We start from the raw sequence: 20,951 nt of genomic DNA, 5'->3' as shown, positions 1-20,951 counted from the left end.
TTTCTACCTGGTGATCCGATTATGTTTTTACAAAAAAAAAAATAGAGAACTATGTGCTATTTGTGTAAAGAACTTTCCTTCAATAATTTTTTAATGCTACAAGTTTTATGCTGTCATCTGAATAAAAATCCTATCATTCTCAAATTTCTGTCAATAATCGAGAACCAAATCAGGGAATGAAGTATCTACTGACTTTTTAAAGCTAGGGAAAAAAAAGAAGCAAAGGCTTGAACAAAGTGAGATGCATTAAGGATGATGGGAGGGAAGTTTTGATCACGGAATTAGATATCTAGGAAATGTGGAAGAATAATCCTCATAAACTTTTTAATGACTCAAATGATTTTTTATTAAACTTTAATGCCCGAGGGCCGAGACTATTGATTAATCTTTTGGCTAAGTAATTTGCCAAGATGGTAATGCATAAAAAATCAGGGTTATAAATAATCATCTCAAGAATACCTTCAATGAAACTCATAGGCAAACACTTGGTGCATGTTCGGTGAGTCAATCATGGTGGGCTAAAGGAACTTCCCTTTAGCTTTTGTGACCGTCCGTCCACCGTGATTTTTACTTCAATGTAGTTTTTCGCCTTGTTTGATTTGGTAATTAACTTTTCATTAAATTTCTGATTTCTTAATCCACATGTTTAATTCAAAAATTTATAATTTCTGATCCCCCCCGAAATGGTTAATTAGAAAATTAGGAGTTTTGTAAAGAAAGGCAGAAGAACCAATTTTTCTAGACTTAATTTACTTAGAGAAACTAAAATTACAAGATCATAACTGGCTAAAAGTATAATTAAACCAGTAGTATACTATACTCCTATAACTTCTTCAACATTTTCAGTTATTCAAACCTGCTAAAAATAGAAAAGTCTTGTATATTAAGAGTCTACAAAATACTTAATATTTTTCTTGAAATTATTAAAAATTAATATACTGATAGAGTTTTGGTTTTATTTTATTAGATAGGTGGGTTTAAATGTTCCATCGTACTTACATAGTGCAAATTTTTACTTCAGAGCCAAACATTGCAGAGACATTTCATTTAAGATCACATATTTGCTCCATCACAAAAGGTTTTGATGCTTTGGGGGTTGGGTGCAGTACACATGTTCCGTTCCATACATATAATATGGTGATATATCAATTATCATACTACAGACTCTTAATTATTAAATAGGAGTTCTGCTAACAATTATGTGATTAAACTCCATACTTGGTCTTGCAAGTTGCATCAGAATCATCCACCGTAGAGAGCTTAATTATACAAGAAAGCTTCACAAATGACCCAATCAAGACATTAAAGCAACTTGAAAGGGTCATGTGTTCCATCTACACTATGGACTTTACAGGATCTACAGGCTATACAAAAGAGGCACCAAGCTATCAATAGTTTGTTACATGAATCTAAAGGAGTTTGGCTACATCTCAAAAACAAAAACCTTTCATGGCAACATTATTTTGGCAAGCTATATCTTACTTGATGACATGTCAACTTCAGAATTGAGGAACTCTTCTAATTCCAGTTCCAGCTGCATAAAACAATTCTACCCAGTAAATAAACATGTCAAATCAAATTATAAGAACAACATTGTCATGCATATATATATGTTAGTCACCTTGACTTGACTATGTGCCATCTTCATCCTGCTATACTCTTTTTGTGCTTTCTTAGAACGGAACATGGCCTGTACACGTACCACAGACCTCTCAACACGTTCTTCTGCTTGTTTCCTACCAGTCCGAAAGAATTCCTCCTCTACATCACTTTCCTGCTTCTCGTCTTTCATTTCTTCATCCAGATTCACCTGGAGCCCACGGAAGCCTTTTCTCTTTAAACGCCAACGCAGGATTGCTTTCTCCAGCACTCCAACAGACCACATGATTTTATGATACTGCCTCCGCGCTTGAAAGGCCCTGAATGCAGACTGCATTGAAAATATGCACAATTAAGTTTTTCTCAGGAAGTAAATTATAATAATAACTCAAGAAGGTGCAACTTTTAGTGAACAAAATCTGTTGGTCTCATCTCCGAAAAGGCGAAAACCTGGGATTGAATAACACCTGCCTTGGTTGCCACTGTTTATAATTTGAATTTTTAAGGAAAAGGAATCAAAAAACATGTTCACACACACATGCAATGTTAAGGATTGAGGATAGATCCATAGATAAATTATCCCCAACACAAGAAACAGTTAAGAAAACATTTCAAGTATCTCCAATACCATCTGAACTGCACTTCAATGGTCTCACTGCCAAGGCAAAGAGAGATGTGAAGTTGCTTTCCTCAACAACTAGGCATTACCATTTTTTGTTTAGAAAGTGTAGAAGTCCACTCCTGGAACCAATATTCCAGTGGTGCTACATCAACATTCTTTCAAATGTATAAGCTCTATATCACATTCTATTTTAGGGTAACCTTTCTTTGCCTTGATTGTGTCCATTTCACTCACTTCTTTACTGACTGGTAAAATTACTTAATGAGGACAATTAACTCGCCAAGCTCATTCACATGGTCATTAAAAGCGCTTGGATGAGCATGACTGCCCTCATAATTTGTGAACACTGCCATGTTAAGACTCGTGCCAAGGGAGAACTGACATTAATCCAGTCAATCGGTCCAAAAAAGGACTCAAACCAGTGTTGCTAATCGCGGATCACGGAAAGCCAAAAATCCGCTATGTCTAGCCCTCATAGTGGAAAATAGCGGCGTATAGCAGAAAATAGCGGCAAATAGCAGATATCGGTGACCCCTCAGAGCGCTGCGCTATAGCGCCGCGATAACCGCTATTTGACAACACTGACTCAAACAAATAATATCAATTTTTTCATTTCAATATGACATGTTTTCTCAGAACAATAAAAATCACAGACACAGGAAGGGTAGCTCTTACTTGAATTCTAATAGCCTGACGTCGCATGAGGAGAAAGTCTTTGCGCATCTTCCATGTACGGAATCTATACTGGATCCGAGCAGCAGCTGCCATCATTTTCCTTGTCTCGAAGTTGCGAAAGGCATGTTGAATCTTCATTGCTGCTACTATTTGACGCGCTTCTTCCTCCGGGCTGAGAAACTCAACAGCCTGAGATCGCAATTTCAATGAGCGGTGCCTAAATGCAACCTGTATGCGCGCTGCTGCCTCGGCAGCTGTGCGGTAAGCTGCCAATGTATCCTTTATGTATAACTGGTCCTCAGTGAGGTTCTCAGGATTTACTGGATCAGTTGTGCTAGTTGTTTCCAGTGAGCCACTGATGTTTCCAGCTAAGCTCATGTCATTGAACTGCTCAACCAGAGATTTTTCTGAAAGATAAGCTGCTAAGCCATCATATCCCTTCATATAAGCAAGATCAGCAGCAGTACATCCACCAGGATTTTGTGGAGTTGGATCTGTGACTAAGTTAGGTCTTGCCCCATAAGACAACAGAACTGCAACCATTTTCTCCCTGAAGACAACAATGAAAACATTTGTTCAGGCTCATTACTAGATAAGAAGGAAAACATGCATGTAATGTGAGAGAGAAACTGAAAAAACAAAAAAGAAACTGAAAAGAACTAGAACAGATAAGCCATGTCAGAAAATGATTTTTAGGTCAAAACAGTTGTAGCAAGGCTGATTGTTTAAACAAGTGTGTCATGTATCATACATTCCATAATAGGCTGCCCAATGAAGAGCTGTCCATCCGAATTTGTCACGGAAATCCAGGGACAAGCCTGACCATGAAAATAGAGAAACAGCCCACGTATATCCCAAAACAGCACACAAATGAATTACACCTTGGCCTTGTGAATCGTACTCGGTAGTCTTACAACATCCTAAGACAATTCGTTCCAAAAGCCATTCCTTTAGTTTGTTTTTCAATGCAATTTCAAATAGGTCGTCTTTTGCTTGTGGAAATGGAGCTGTATTGTCGTCAACTGACTTCATCAGGTTCTGCCAATATTTGGTAACAAATGATGTTTTGTCTGCAAACTTTCTAGCCTCTTTCAGTGCATTAGGTGATACTTTACTAGAGAAAGCATCAAGGCTCCTTTTTGTAGTGAAGAGCAAATGAGCAAGCCTCGTCTGAAGCCGAAATTCATTCCAGTTGTATTTCTGTTCCATTGAGGAAGCAGGATCATGCAAAATAGGAGTCCTATACTCAAAATTAACAACTTGGCTAATGGGCTTTTGGCTATCCAAGCTCATATAGAGATTCACGAATCCAGGAGAATGTGGTGATACCCAACATCGATAAACTCCAACCTGAACAAATTCTAGAGGAACACTTACATCACCACATACACACAGTAGATTAGACTTTGTAAGGTGTTGATAGTCATTATGAAAAAATCCAGTTACCAAGACCTACAAAAAGTAGAGAAACATGAATCATTTAGTTATAATTGCAGAATAATGGCAACAAATCTGAGTTGACCATAAATCAAGTATTAACGTGAAGATGCACATGCTTAAGCCAGAGTGCTACTCATGATGCCTACTGAAATCCTTTTTTGAACTCAAAAAGAATTGACAGTATCTATTTCTCATGCACTTTTATGTTTATGGCTTTAATCTTTGGAAATAACAAAAACACTGAAAAATTAACTGAGAAGCTAAGTATTAAATTTAGTAGGAAAGAAGGCCACAAGTACATAACAACAATTAATATATGAGAAAAAGCAGAAGGAAACCTTTGTCTTCTCAGTGGAAGATGCCCAAGTAGGGGACACCTCAGTGAGATTAAATACTTGTTCTGGCAGATAAGATGGCTGATTATCCACCACTACTGATGAAGAAATTGATGATACAAGAGCTGACCCATCTACAGAACATGGTGTATCAGATATTATGTTGTTTATCCATGTTCCAAAGCTGTCCTGTTTTTGCAAGCCTTCATCGACTACCGTGCCTATGGAACCAACACCACCAGAAGAGATAGGACAATTACTCTGAAGATTAACGCTTTCTGGAAAATTGTAAGGAACATTGTTGCTTCCAGAAATAGGCTGAGTTAAGTTACCAAAAGAAGGTATTTCTGCAGAAGGATTACTGGCAACCTGGTGAAAAAACCCTGTATAGGTTACAACAGCAGCTATCGGATAGCAAGTATCACTATAAGAAAGAAAGAAGAGGGAGAGCAGAAAAGCACGAGGATATAATTTAGTGCTACAAGATTTTAGAAATAACCTTTTATATGTAATTAATATATGTGTATACATATATAGATACATATATATATATATATATATATATATGTAATTACTGTCAATATATAATATATTTAGATTGCAATGTAATTGTGAAAGAGGATATGCTATCCACCTAGTTCCTTCAATCTCAGTAAATGGGAACAATTGATCAAATCTTAACCCAAGAGTACACCAAAAAAACAAGTAAAAAGTATAATAATGAGAAACCCAAAACTGTGCTTTCACGATCATTCCATTTAAGTGGCTGTGGCTTTTGAAATGCGATTACTGATAATTTTTATAAATAATACACAAACAGTAAACCAAATTGTTAACTTCCTATAGTCAAATGTTAATATGAAACAAGACAAATGCAAATGCAAAGCTGAATGCCTGAGCATCAACCAAACCTTTTGTCAAATAAATGATATAAACCCTTCTATTTTCACATTATCACACACGCTTTAAGAGAATGATTGTTAGAATAAAATTTAAAGAACAAGCCAAAAAAATAAAAAATAAAAGGAATAACAAGGAGGTGAATCTTTTTTAGCCGTTTGCAGCTTTTTCTGCTTTTTAGTGTGTTAGGTTGGAACAGAATGCTTGCATTTCAAGGTTCTCTATTTACCCTAGATTTGATAGAATAGTTTGGTGTTATTGGCGGTTCTCTGGCATGCCTCTCAAAGCCGTTTCAAGGGAGTTTCCATGTGCAATATGCAAAGAGATTGAGCAACCTTACTGCATTCTTAAACCTTTCGTTTTTTATTTCAGAGAACATCTTACCTCATCTCCAATATGGGCTATACTTATTTTTTCTTGAATTAATTTTCCCTATCTAAAAGATATTTTCAAAGGACTTGGCACTTGACCCCCAGCCACAAAACATAAATGAGAAAGCAAAACATAGAGCAAAATAAAGAACCCAAAGAAAGATAGTATTCTTACATTGCCAAAACTGTCATTCGGAGAAGTTTGATTTTGTTGATACAAATATAGTTCATTGCCTGCCAAATGTCAAGTATAAAATAATGAGGTTCTTTCCCAACAAGCAATCAGTTCTGCTAAAGCACAAAAACTTACCTCCATTAGGCACATTAGAGGTGTTAGCATTTGGAACCAGTAGGTCATCCCATTCGAGTGTATTAATCTCATGAAGCCTCAGGTCATGACTTTCGGTTGTTAAATTGTCATTAAGCCCTGTTTATCTCGAAATACAGTAAAAAGGGATGAGAATATGTATACCTAGTCAAGGAAAGAAAGTAACAGTATCTATGACCACAGCAATAGTAACCAAATATATATAGGATCATAATCAATCAACAAAAAGACTCTAATTTATGGTGGGAGTGGGCAGAATAAGAACTTGCAATGTGCGAAGATGTGCATATTACACATATTTTTTTCTCTCAACTAATAATCCCACATCTCATTTTTTCCCCAACAAACCCTTGGCATGTTCTGAATGAAAGATTCCAAATATTTTGAAGTGTGTAATGAGCCTTTCACATTGACAGCTTCAAGAGGACAACTGGTAAGAAGAAAGACTTCAATTATCTAAAAGCCTTTTCTCACCTTCAGTGTAAGCATTGTTGGTCCCAGAATCCAAGTCTTCTGATAAAATCAAAGGTCCAGTTGGACCAGAGGCAGAACTTGAAGTTGAATTTACAGGTGTAGCAGGAGAACCTTGTGACTGTATCATAAACCAAAACCAAATGAAGGTTATAACTAGATCATAGGGTAAAGCATAACTGGCACATATCCATCATGGGACTTGTGGGACCAGGAACATCTATATTGAATTTATCTCCAAAGGAAGCAGCAAAAGGTGCATCCACATAGATTTAAGGGTTGATACACTCAAACTTGCTCACTTTAGCGACAAATTCACAGTAGGAAAGCTTTTTCTAGACTTAGAGATACTCTAAGACACATGCAAAGGTAAACCACACTATACAAGAGGCCTAGCAAAAGCCAGAAGACAAAAAAAAACTGTGTAATCCACAGACACAGAGTAAGAGGAATTTCCACTCAGACCAATTGAAAAACATATTTGGTATTGACATGATTTCCATGCATCTGGACATGCTTGAATTCCTAAAAGAGCAAAACTAAATTATTGATATAAGGATCACGAACTACATATGGATTCAATATGTGATGGAAAATATATAGGCTCGACAAAGCGACATATACATTACTGTTTGTTAGGTGAAGGAAAATTTGAGAGGAAAAGGAAGAAGGAAAATGAATAACACTACCTCCTGCGTTTCACGATAATGGACAAGGACTATGTGCTCCAGACTCCTGAAAAGAACAAAAAATGATAACAATCATTAGTCATAGTATTATTAGCAACTTCTATTTATTCTATGTTTAACATAAGAAAAAAGCTAAACATTGATATACATACTTATCAAGTAACCAATAACATCTACGAACAAAGCTAGGGTTATCTTGGCCATGTGCATAATATACGTGGATCCTTTCTTCATTACCAACCTGATTGATGAAGAGAAAAAGCATGATCAGAAAAAATGTAAAAAATCAGTCATCAGAGACATGAATTTCAGTAATTCAATCCAGTGTTAGAATCATGGAGAACAAAAACTGTAGGAAGAAAAGTTTATCATAGAATCATTGAATATTGTATGCGAACTGAACAAGTAGAAAGCATAGAGAATGCATTGATTCATACTCCTAAATGGCTAAGGTAAGAATTCGGAAATCATGAGAAACCCTAGTGAATATCAAAACTCACAACAAATTATCATGTATGGAAGAAAGAGCATTGAATTTAAGATGGCATCAATAAAAAAAGTACATATCTGAGCTTTAGGAAGCACTCAACATATTAAGATTTAACCATTTTAGTACAATGGTAGGCTGGTAGCTGGCAGTTTAAACCCATGATCTCATGGAAAACTATTGAAACCCCTCACTACAGACCCAATTCTAGTGGTTTATTTTAAGATTTAACCTAACTTAAGAGGCTACTTGATAAACTTCACCATGTTTATGTCAAAATTTTATTCCATTCCCTTTACAGTCCATAAAAATGGAACATAGAGAAGTATTTGAGCATTTTACCACAGTTACCATGCTTTTAGTCATAAACATATGATAAATTAACCCTCTAGATATAAAGTTATAAGGTACAACTACAGCAAGAACCAAGCCTTATTATTATACAACTAGGTGGGTTGGCTCGGCTACATTGATTGAAATCGAAGGAGGTGGCCTCTCTGAAAATTAACAATTTCCGTAAACCATTTAGATTGTCTAATTAAAGGGGATATATATATATATATATAGGAAAAAAGTCATATTTAATATAACAAAATGTAGGAGACCATTAAAAAAGCCATATTTAATATAGGAGAAGCCATTAAAAAAAGACCAAATTCAATTATTGGGAAACCATTAGAAGCCCCTAGGATACATGTTCAAGGAATTATATTCAATAAACTACTTCCTACCATAAAACTTCAAATAAACACCCAAGAAGATTAAAATACTCACTTTTAAGTGCTCATGTGCTTCTTTAACAGTTTTCCCATCTTTTTTCTTTTTCCAGTTGTGCCCGTCTTTTCGGAAGTTCCTAAGCATCTTGCGGTCAAATAGTACAATTGTACCACCTATTTTGCACACAAAATAATAATATAACATTAGCGGGGTCATGCGAATCCTGTTTGGCATCATATAACTTCTAACATGTTACATAGATGCACAATAACTACTTGACAGAAATTCCATTCAGTAGATCTACGGAGGAACAATGTCAGAAATAAATCATAGAGGCTTCACATTGCTTTAGATTCATGACAAAACATGAAAACACCCTTGAACAATGCATAAATATACACATAAACTTCTGTTTAAAGTTTTTACTATTTGATAAGAAAAGCTTCAACAGTAATAGAAAGGTCTATAAGTTTGGCAAAACATGAAATGATAAGGAGCAAGAAAATCAAAATGTTTCATGCAAATTAAGAAATAGACCATAAAAGAGACAGGTAGAACATGATGGGAAACAGTCTATATGAAAATTCATATCTACTCTACAAACTTCAAGTTGCTACTAACAGCAATGTATAATTACTTTTGGGCAAACGGACTGGCTTGACATAGATGGTGAAATATTTGTGGTTACAGAGTATAGCATGAATCTCATTGGGACGAAGCCATCTGCTTTTTGCTTCCTCCAAAGTGTTCTCAACATCCAGGTCTGGGTCATATATAAGAAAGTAGTTTAGAACAAGTCAACAGAGATGAGGAAAACATTGCAGTGGGAAGCAAGCAAATAGCAACAGAAATGCATCGAGGATATACAGTTTGTCAGATTTTTTTGAACCACGTCTTAAAAGTACAAGTGTCAATAACATATTAAACCAAAACTAAAGTCACAGTTTCATATCCTGAGATTTTAACCTTTTACTTGCTTTAATTAGTTCCCATGCAATATGGTCAAACGAAAACTAATATAGTATGCTAGTTTGATACTTCAGGTGATTTACGAGACTTGGGACCAGTCCTCGTATCAAGTCATAAACTTCCAGTTTTATGCTGCATCATTTTGTTGGCACATTTTATATAGTTTACAAAATCAATGTATAAGATATTAGCAGGTAAAATTATTACATGTTAGACATGTTACCTTAATACAAGAAACAATTTTCACAGCCTCTTTTCTACTTCTACTCAATGTTCTCATGGAAAACACAATAATCAGAATTTTTTGTAATCAATATTTCAGTGGAATTCAGTTAAGCTGAAGCCAGTGCAATATTTCAAATACATGGTAAAAGAACTTTGCGCCGGTATTAAGTCAGTTAAAAAAAAAGGAAAATGTAGCTTCTAGCCTTCTAATATAATGAAACAACACAAAACACAAGGAGTTATTAGAAATTGGGAGGCCTATACTCAACCACAAAAGCTAGCTCAAGAGTTGAGGTTTGCACAACCCTTATAAACACTTGATTGGCCTTATCTCTAGCCAATGTGAGACTTCTAACACACCCCCTCACGTCCAGGATTTGAACAGACTGGAACGTGGGAACAACAACGGGTGACCCAAATATGGGAGGTCTCCACACAACAAATGGATCTAGGATAGGCTCTGATACCATATTAGAAATTGGGAGGCCTATACTCAACCACAAAAGCTAGCTCAAGAGTTGAGGTTTGCACAACCCTTATAAACACTTGATTGGCCTTATCTCTAGCCAATGTGAGACTTCTAACAGGAGTTGTTATGCTACCCATTTTTTCTTTAAAACCTTAGTACTGGTACCCTTAATTAAGTTGTGAAAGAATGACTAGTAGTTTGTTCTAACACAAAAAAAAAAACCAAAATTGTGCCAGAGTTATCTCTAAAACCCTCATCCTCTAGTTTCCCAAAAGCAAGAGAAGTTCACACTTGATACTGGAGAAACAATTTACACTCCTAGGTTGCGTTGAAAACTACACAGTTGCATCTTGAGCAGGTAAAACTACCACTAGATGCTACCAAACACTAAAAAAGTGAAGAATTTTCAGATCAAAATTTAAGCTTCATCTCACACCCCCTAATAAAATTATGACAAGATAGATAGAAAAAAAGAAGAGGGTACACTTCAAAATTGAAACATGATGATGCTTCTTGAGGTTCAACCAATTATTATCAGCATAATCCAAAGAATGCTTACCCTGCAAAGTGTGGAAGCCATGTATCTCTGAACCCACAAGCTGCCCAGTTAAGGTGTGTGCCATCACAGAAGAAACCTATGAAGACAGAACCTCTTCCCTCACCCAACAAACACACGATCAAGCAAAAGACAACAGTCAACGTAGACTCAGATGACTTTGCAGCAGCAATAATTCTGAGCAGGAAAAGAAACAGGACAAAAAATCAAAAGGGTAGAGAGAGAAAGCGGAAAAGTTGAGAAATTTACTATCTACCTGGTTCACTTGTCGGAGAAGGGTTAGTTGAGGGAAGAAAGAGAAAGGTTGTCGTCGGAGGCTCGGAGCTGAATGATGATGACACTCTGGACTGGACTCTGTTCTTATGTTCCCTTTTTTATTTTCTAATTTTCTTAAAAAAAATTGTATTTATTATTAGTACTTTTATATATTAATAAATATATGAATGAAAGCGACTTTGAAATCTTGAAAGCATTTTCTTATCCGTTTAAATAAATGCGTCACCAATATCTTAATAGTATCTAACGAATCACTCTCACAAACGACATGTTAATAGCCCAAATATTAAGTCACGAGAAAACCATGCTTAATAGTCAAAAGCTCAGCAAAGACGCAAAGAGAGCACAAGAGCAAGCAACAGAACCCGAAAAACCTCCCAACTAAGTGGCAAAGCCATACAAAGCAAGCCATTATTACCAATCTACTTATTGTGCAGCTTAAAACAACCATCTATGTTCAAATTTACTTATGATATATGGGGGCAAGACCAAAGCAGCGTGCTAGAGCGGTCTAGTGTTCATATAGTAGAAGTAGACAAAAATTCATTACAGTATGCAATAGATGGGGCAACCTGTTGCATAATACGCTCCACCCGCAAAGAAGTATCGACGTTATAACTGCCAGTGAATAATCGCAAAACGAAAAAATTAGCCCAAGTTCACAAACAAGGCTGGAAAAAAAAGGCATATATGAGGACCGAAGGCAGCTCAATGAGGTAGAAACTTCCCTTGCATAAATGCAATTATAATGACAATTAATGAGTAGCACATTCAGAATGGTTAAGATACATAAAACACATATCTAACAAATAATTTTAAACTATTAACTAACTAGATCTTAAATATATGAGATAAATAAATTTTAATTTAATTTAATTAATTGATGTGTCATATTTTTAAAATATAATTCATCAACGGCGTATTAAAATTAAACTCATGTTTATTTGTTTATATTTTTTTAAGAGAAAAAGTTATTTTTGGTTAAATTAAATTTTTAGAAGGTAATTGGGTAAACTTTTTGGTTTTTGTGTGGTAGAGGGAATTGTCTGCTCAGCCTCAGTGAGACGACGGGCAAGGGAAGGAGGACTTGCCACGCTGCGTCCTTATTGAGGGAGAAAGGGTGTCATCAAAGTCATTAGTATGTCCCATTCCCATGCAACTTTTTTAACAAAGTTATACGACACTCAGGAAAAGCAAACAGTTGTATGATTGTTTGAATCTAATAACAGTGAAATTACCTAAAAAAAAAGAGAGAAGATAACAGTGAAATTAATAGTTGACTAGAGAAAAAGGAGAGTAAAGAAATACGAATATGAATATAAAGAAATATGTGGGAAATTAATAATAAAGGGTTAACTTTTGGTCCATATATAATAAGTTAATTAAATTTGAATATCATCTTTCGTCAGAGTAAAGTTTGAATATTACTTACTTCAATGTTTGATGAGAAACTACTCAGTTTTGGTCATCGCTGCAAAATAGACTCCAATAACTTTGTTAGATGTATGATTGCTGATGTGACATGCCATATATTTTAATGTAGAACCAAAATCAATTTTTTTTATAATAAGTGGCCTAATAATCTAAATTTTTTAATTAAAAAACTAATCCAAAGTTATTAATTTCTAATTTCTTATTCCTCTAAATCTTCATCTTATATAAAAAGAAGATAAGATAAGAGAGAAATACGTGATTTAATAAGTAATGTGATAAGAAATAGAACAAGAAGAGAGAAAAGGAAAAAATAGGATGAAAGAAAAAAATTAGTGTGAATGATTCATAACTAGTAACTAGTCCAAATACACACTAGTCTTTGTTTGATTTTTTGGCAGAAAAATGTCGTTTTTTTCATTTGAAGATCGATGTGAAACCACTTCAATTCTTCTGCTTTGTTTGCGAACGGAGAAGAAATAAATACACGCTAGATCAGCTGCGATTGGCACAGCTCAACCGCCGACGGTTCGCTTAGCTTGTTAAAGAAATGCATGCATCGATTATAATTAGTTTGAAACTAGTGCATGCATCAACTTTGATAATGACATGCGTGACTCATATAAACATTAATTAGTTCACTGCTCCCACGAACTAGGACAGTTGGACATTAATTAAAATAAATTCTGAAATTATAATAACAGTATTTAGTTACTACACCTATCTCCTTAAGTTTTTACCTATATTTTTTTAGGATTAAGAGGTATTAATAATAGGTAAAAAGTTTTATCAACTTTCATTATTAGATTGTTCATTGTTCATAAGTTTCTCTCTCCAAATTATTTATCTTCAAAATCACATTATCTCTTTCATAGTAAATATGAGGGTAATTTTGGAAAAGTGTATTAAATATTTCATTAGTATTACAAAGAAGTAACTTACTATATTTTTGGAAAAAAAAACTCTCAAAATGACTTACAGATGACGGCACGGGGAGATTCTACCCCGATTCATTTGAACCTGGAGCAAGTCTACCAGAAATCCATGGAGTTCAACAAGCAAACCTTCGGGAATGTGTTTCAGCGAAAGAGGGATCTTGAGTACCGCCTTCAAGGTGTTCAACGTGAGCTTGAACGAGTGGATTCTGCATCCTTATTGCGGACCATGAACCAGATTCAACAAGAGTTGGATACCACCTTGCGACAGGAGGAACTCCTTTGGTACCAAAAGGCTAGGGAGCAGGTGATCAAGTTTGGAGATCGCAATACAAGGTTTTTTCATTTACAAACAGTTGTTCGCAGGAAAAGGAGCAAGGTGTATGCTTTACCCTTGCCATGTGGTGAGTGGTGTGATGATGATGAGGTTCTAAAGAGAGAAGCTCGAAGCTTCTTTTGGTCGCTCTTTTCCTCCTCTGAGCCCACTCGGGTGGATGCTATTCATTCTTCCTCAGTCATTGGCCTCCCTGAGGTGGCGAGACATGAGCTTTGTGACCCGGTTACTAAAGAGGAGGTTTGGTCCCGGCTATTGTTGAAAGATTTTTTACCACTCTACGTTTGAATCTCTCGAGACTCAATTGTAGTATAGTAAAGGGTTTTGTCGTATCCACAGGGAGGTGTAACACTATGTCGTTCAATAGTTGACAAACTTAAATGATGGATTCATAAGAGATTGATTGTTTATACATGAAAATAAATGAAAAGCAAATAAAATAACAGAGAAACAACAGATATGAGGAATTGTTGGGATTAGACTTCATTGTTTGACCTTTTTGCATTCTAGTGATTCAAATACATAACATGTTCAAGCATATGATTCATCTACACCAATTCAACCCTACGTCATCGATGTCTTGCATGAGTGGGTATCAATAGCTCTCTAATCCTAAACATTGATGTCTCACATGATTAAGAAAGAAAGTTATCATGAAGTTTGGGTGTTTAGTGACTAACAAACCTAACTCTATGTCTAGCAATTAAGATTATTAGGTGATTAACTCTAGTTCGGACTCAAACGTTGTAGCTTCCGCTCACAAGTCGAATCAAACAAAATACCATAGGTGATCAATCTAAGATATAGCATGAAGATCAAGAGAAAACCACTAAATCAACAACTAGAAACATGCTTTATATTGAAGAGAATCACATAGAGAGCATAAGTATCATACAACTACATCAAATCCCAACAAAAGAGAGATTAGCTATCCATTTTCATGGGAAAATGGATAGCTTTACAAATAAAGAAGAAGAATTAGAAGAACCGAAACTGTCGCGATGTCTCGCCGCCGAATCCGATACCCAAGCCTCTTCTCTAGCCTCCTAAGCCTCTCTCCTTGTCTCTCAAGTGTTTCCCTCTGTTAGGGTTCTGTTCTGATCCCCTCTTTCTTCCCCAGATTCTTAAAAAAAGCTTTTTATATTGAAAAATAGCAGTACAGAGCGCTGGGCGGCCTGATATGGGCGCTGAGCGGCCAGATTACTTCAGGGGAAGGTTTCTGGAACCGCCATGGGCGCTGGGCGGCCTCTGCAACCCGCTGGGCGCCCAACACATCTTCAAACCCTTTTTTTCTTGCCAAAGCTTGTCATCTTCCTTGAATCTTCAATCCTTCAACACAAATCAAGATGAAAATCAAACTTAAGCACATTCTATTCTAAAGTTCATCTATCAATAAGTTCTAATCAAAAGAAGTAGATTTGGTCTAGATTTATCATGAATTGACAAGGATAAATGCCTAAATTTCTCATCAAAATAGGTAAAATTTGCACTTATCAGCTATCTCACATGGGCTCTCTAAAAGCCCCAGGACCGGATGGGTTCCAAGCTATTTTCTTCAAACAGTACTGGCATATTGTTGGAGAGGACGTGTGGCATATTTTTAGGGATGCCTTCTTGCATGGATCTTTTGACCCTGCCTTGGCCCAGATTCTAGTTGTGCTGATTGCCAAGGTTGATGTGCCCACTTCTTTTAAGGAGTTCAAGCCGATTAGCTTGTGTAATGTGAACTATAATCTCATTACCAAGGTGATGGTCAACCAGCTCCGCCCTTATCTTCAGGAGATCATTGGCCTGCTGCAGAATAGTTTTATTCCAAGACGAGGAATCGTCGATAATGTTATCATTCTTCAGGAGATCGTCCACCACATGAGTGGAAAGGAGAACCAGAATACTATCTTTAAGTTGGATTTGGAGAAGGCGTACAATCGTGTTAGTTGGGAGTTCTAGCGAGATACTCTCCAATTTTTTGGGTTTCCTTCCGCCTCAATTGATCTCATTATGTTCTGTGTTACCTCCTCATCTCTCACTTTGCTTTGGAATGGGATGAAGTTGGATCCCTTCGCTCCCTCCCGTCGCTTGAGGCAAGGGGATCCACTCTCTCCTTATTTGTTTGTGCTTTGCATGGAGAGATTGTCTATTGTTATTCAGGATGCCGTAGAGCAGGGGAGGTGGCGCCCGGTCTCAATCTCTAATGGGGGCCTGGCTATTTCACATCTTTTCTTTGCAGATGACGTTCTTTTGTTCGCAAAGGCTAAGGTTTCACAGATGCAGCTGATCCACAAGATTCTTAGTGACTTTTGCTTAGCTTCGGGCTTGAGGGTTAATGTTGCGAAGTCTCGGGCGTTTGTGGGTGGCGGGGTGGATAGAGCTAGGAAGGTGAGAATTCTTAGCGTTACCTCTATCCCTTTTGCGTTCCATCTGGATAAATACTTGGGGTTCCCTATCCTTCGAGGACGTTAGAAAGCGGATGATTTTGACTTTGTGGTGGATCGGGTGGCCCGGAAGTTGGCTTCTTGGAAAGGCAAGCTCTTGAACAAAGCGGGAAAAAGTACTTTGGTTAAGTCTGTCCTTAATAGCATCCCTGTGTATCCCATGCAACTTCTCTGGTTCCCTCAATCTGTCTGTGACCGCCTGGATGGAATGGTGCGTAATTTTATTTGGGCTCATGGTGACCGACGAGGTATGCACATGGTCTTTTGGCGGAAGATGGTGATGCACAAGAAACATGGGGGGTTGGGTGTTCGATAGTCTCGTCTATCTAATGTAGCTATGCTAGGGAAGCTTGCTTGGGATTTAATTCATGCAACAGACAAACTTTGGGTTCAACTTTTACATGGTGTCTATTGCTAGCAGGCTAGCTTTCTTCACGTCGCTGCTAAACGAGGCTCTTTGCTCTGGAATGCTCTGATGAAGATAAGGCCGATGATACATGACGGTTTTGCTTGGCGTATTGGTGCATGTAACCTCTCATTCTGGTTTGATAACTGGACTGGTTCAGGGCCTCTTGGATTGCAGGTTCCATATGTTCACATATCAGACACCAGCTTGCGTATCAGATATGTGTTCAGGGATGGTGAGTGCAATCTCCAGTGCCTCGCGACGCCCCTTACAGCTCCTGTTTTGCAATTGCTGAGGGATGCGTTTGTCTATACGCACATTGGCCATGATGATCGAGTGGTTTGGAAGGAGTCCACGGATGGTGCCTTCACCGTGTCGAGTTGCTACAGCTGGTTGCTCTCACGCATGCTAGGGGAGGTGCCTACTGTTACGTGGAGTTGGATATGGAAAATATCGGTCCCGGAAAAGGTACGTGTCTTTGCTTGGCAAGCGCTGCACAATTCCTTCCCTACAACGGAGGTGCTAGCTCACCGTGGAATTAACATCCCAGTTCGTTGTCGGATTTGCAACGCTTGGCCGGAGTCCCAGCTTCATTGTCTCCGGGACTGTAACGGGTCAAGGAGGGTGTGGAGCAATTTAGCTTTGTCACTTGCTCCTGATTTCTTTGTTGTGACCTCCATGGCTGATTGGATTGCGTCTATCCCGCGATCAGCTGCACCGTGTTTGCTTCTCCATGCGTGGTTCATATGGCGGAGGCGCTGCAAGTTTATTTTTCAGGGTGTTCTTGAGCCTTGGCAGCTGGTCCTTCACCATGCTGCATCTATTGGAAGGGTGTTGCAGGATAGCTTGGCGTCTTTACCTCCCCGGGTTGGTCCTCGCTGGGTCGGGTGGCGCTCGCCAACTGATGGGTGGGCAGCGTTAAATGTAGACGGTTCTTCTCTTAGGAATCCAGGGCGCGCCGGGGCAGGCGGTGTGGTGCGGGATGCTACGGGTTTGGTTTTTCGGCGTTTGTGGGGATATTAGAGATCTTACAAGCTGAGCTCCTGGCTATTTTCTTTGGGTTGTGCCTCTGTTGGGAACGGGGTGTCAGGCAGGCTGTTGTGTATTCCGACTCGCAGCATGCGCTCACCCTCCTCCAGCGGGGTTGTGGGCAATGTCATGTGTATGCGACGGTGTGTGATTCGATTCAGGAGCTCTTGGATAAAGTTTGGCGGATTAAGTTTGAGCATATTCTCCGAGAAGGGAATGCGGTGGTGGATGTGCTTGCTAAGGCGGGTGCTTCAGGATATTCTCAGTTTAGCTTTTTGGCGAACCCCCCGGCGGATGCTATCCCCCTGCTGACAGAAGACTATCGAGGCACTCGCTTTCTGAGGCCTTAGGCAGCTCTTTTGTCCTTTTGTTTTTCTTTAAGCAGCTATGTACCAAAAAAAAATAAGTGGGGATTAAGGAAGTAAAAATTTAAAGAAATTTAAAATACATAAAACTCGTCCATTGTTCACGTCACATAGCCACTACGAGCAGAACATCTGCTTCGATGATTCATTGTTTCAAACCCTTCGACCACCAATCCCCTACCATAATAACCTCAAACCCCAACCTCTGACCTAAACCTCCATTACCCACAAAGACCATGAAAATGTGAAACCCTACTTCCCAACGCGAATTCAATCTCATTAGAGAATTGTTCGAGCGAATGAGATCGATCAAAGAAAGCCTTTGCTCAACCTCTTGTGTTGTTGTTTCAATCATTAGTGTTAGGGTTAGAGAGTTCGATTCGATCGTCAACAAATTTGAATCACCAGACCACTAAAATAAATCACGAGTGATAATTAAAAAAAGGCTTAATAACATGTTTGGTCCCTCACTTATCACGATTTGACAGTTCTAATTCCTATAGAATTTATTAGCCTACAATGTCCCTCACGTTTACTAATTATTGCAGTTTTGATTTTCATCAAATTTCATTCAATATTTAATGATTTTTAATTAAAAAATCAATTAAAAATATGTATCTCCTCATATAAAAGTTGGAAACTATGAAGTGTTCACACAGCTTCCGGCAATGGTTGACATGATCATTCTCTGCCCCACCTGCTGCTCACTCATATTGCATGTGGGGGGACATTGGGAAGAAAATACTCCATCAAAGTTCAAATCAAATACTAACACATAATTTTGTTTTCTATTTCTTCGAATGATTTATCAACCACTTGTTCAGTAGGTAGAAATGTGATCGATTTGTCTGATCAATTAATGCTCTGGTGGTGAATGTGTGCTTACCATTTACAAAACTACTCCCACGCACAAGTTAAGCAAGCTTAATGATGATTAATTAATTAAGCTGGGTTTCAGTGAACAAAGACATGTTTGCAGCGGGAGAGCGTTAGATTTGGAGTCATAAAATTGAACACGACACGACAAGGAGAAATCCCATATGCGTTTTGTCTTCAATGTACGATGAAATTAGGGATATGTTAGTTTCACATGCAGCTAATTAAGTTGGAGTCTCATAAACTTCACTTTGTTGGATACGCCTTTTTAGGGATTAATTATAATTATGATTAGGGATACCCTGCATGGGTGGGTACTGGTAGGGTGAAAAGTGTCTCCCCATTTAGGTTGCCCTCACAAACCTCATCGGTGCCGCCATCGTTTACACATGCTCAATGTTCACTCAATAAAAAATGAGCGTTGAAATTTGAACTTTTTAAGGGATTTATATTAAATTTGTAGAATCATTATCACATCTTATTCTTTCACTTTCCCCTATTTCCCAACTTGATTTTAATTTATCTGTTACTTAATTTTTACCTTCTTTCATTAGTATTAAAAATCACTTTTGTTTTACAAATGGAAGATATTAAAAATCACTTTGAACCCTGCTAATCTATAAGTTTTTTTTTTTAAATATGCTAATCTATAAGTTGGACTGTTGTTCCCTTTTCCATTTTTAACCCATTGAAATGATATTTTAGGGTATTTGTTATAATAAATATAGGTCAAGGAATGATGTCACAGTTTAAGATAGGGAAAACTATCAGGCTCAGAAAGTATTTATAGAAGACTTTTATGTCATAATAAATTCAGGGTGAGAGAATGATGTCTCAGTTTAAGGTAGAGAAAGTAGTCAGACTCAAAGAGCACTTACAGAAGACTTACATTTACCTCATCCAATAAGTATGGCGGAGTTCGAATCAACGACCTATCAAGTACGAGACTCTGTCATGCTCCATTAAATTAACTCATTGAAGTTTAATGATGAGATTTTACCTATGAACTTCATAACATTACCGATCAAATTCCATAAAAGTATCCCAACATATATAAATCATACGAAGTATTATTTTAACTCACATTTAACATGCACAATTCTAATTATATCAATTTTGTTAACAGTTCCTAACACACATTTCATTTACACATAGGGCCCTCTTTTTGTCGGTTATGTACGATACAAATAAGATTCAGATTAAACATTTTGTGTGAAATATTTGAGTTGTATTTGGATACGCCAATCTTCAAATAGAAAGGTTATATATCTATGTCTGATCCTTATTTTCTTTTTTCAGCATCCATTACTTACTAGCTTAATCAATTTAAGTGATAATCATGTATTACCTTAGCTACACTATATTTCTAATCAGGTTTCTAGAGTGAATGCAACGTTTTAAATGGCTGAAATTGCAAATGAATAAACTATTATAACCTCACATTTCATTCTTCAATACATTTCTCTCTCATGTTAGATTACTCAAACTAATTTTACAGTAAAAAATCATATCAATAACAATTATTCTAATTTATGCAGCTAGAGTTCGAGTAATTGGGAATACAATTACATTAAATACTTAACGGACATAGTTATGTTGTTTATGGTAATTCCACCTAACTCAAAATTGACTTAATAGATGATACTTGTGATTTAAAGTTTAAACCATAAAAAGTAAACACAATCTCAGTTCAGAGGAAGAATGCCCCTTTTTTGTGCTTACTCCAGACAAATTGTTTTTTTTTAGGTCCAAAAAGGCCAAAATCACACTCTTTGGGCCTGAATGTAATGCTGGCTTTAATGAAAAATAATGCAATTATGCAAAATTGGATAGAACCCCTACTATCAAGTTTTACTTCCCTTCCAAGCAAACATGAATGAGAATGGAAGCAAAAGCTCCACCTATTCCACATCTGAAAATCTCTTCCTCCTAATAAGTTAGAAACTCACTTTCAATCCCTTTCACTCCACATTACACACTCTCTAGAACCCTCTTTTTAAATGTCACAAATATC

At 37.2% G+C, this 20,951-nt stretch overlaps 1 protein-coding gene across 2 annotated transcripts; it reads right to left on the bottom strand.

Annotated features, from left to right (window-relative positions):
- Window positions 1-1,185: 1,185 nt before the first annotated feature.
- LOC130722574 (calmodulin-binding transcription activator 5) lies at window positions 1,186-11,238 on the bottom strand. 2 transcript variants are annotated; one of them, XM_057573338.1, is made up of 14 exons: window positions 11,110-11,238; window positions 10,857-11,030; window positions 9,272-9,397; window positions 8,692-8,807; window positions 7,583-7,671; window positions 7,431-7,476; window positions 6,745-6,862; window positions 6,253-6,369; window positions 6,118-6,176; window positions 4,675-5,040; window positions 3,648-4,348; window positions 2,897-3,446; window positions 1,622-1,930; window positions 1,186-1,534 (listed from the first exon to the last, which is right to left on the bottom strand). In XM_057573338.1, exons 2-14 carry the CDS (start codon window positions 10,918-10,920, stop codon window positions 1,472-1,474), a joined length of 2,724 nt encoding a protein of 907 aa, XP_057429321.1. In that variant the 5' UTR covers window positions 10,921-11,030; window positions 11,110-11,238; the 3' UTR covers window positions 1,186-1,471. The 2 variants fall into 2 exon arrangements, with proteins under 2 accessions (XP_057429321.1, XP_057429322.1); XM_057573339.1 differs by having other exon boundaries at window positions 10,857-10,949; window positions 11,110-11,213.
- Between the last annotated feature and the right edge of the window lie 9,713 nt (window positions 11,239-20,951).

The sequence above is a fragment of the Lotus japonicus genome, chromosome 6, assembly GCF_012489685.1.
Source record: "Lotus japonicus ecotype B-129 chromosome 6, LjGifu_v1.2".
In the NCBI taxonomy this organism is placed as follows: Eukaryota; Viridiplantae; Streptophyta; class Magnoliopsida; order Fabales; family Fabaceae; genus Lotus; species Lotus japonicus.
Note: the sequence above shows the minus strand (reverse complement) of the source record. Positions and strands in the feature narration are given on the sequence as shown.

Bases quoted from the DNA above. Each gene is read 5' to 3' on its own strand.
- LOC130722574 (XM_057573338.1), bottom strand. From the start codon at position 10,920: ATGGCACACACCTTAACTGGGCAGCTTGTGGGTTCAGAGATACATGGC. The intron at 7,477-7,582 runs GTATGTATATCA...TGTTCTTTTCAG, and splicing joins TGTTATTGGTTACTTGATAA to GAGTCTGGAGCACATAGTCC. The intron at 6,863-7,430 runs GTAGTGTTATTC...TTTATGATACAG, and splicing joins ATTATCGTGAAACGCAGGAG to TCACAAGGTTCTCCTGCTAC.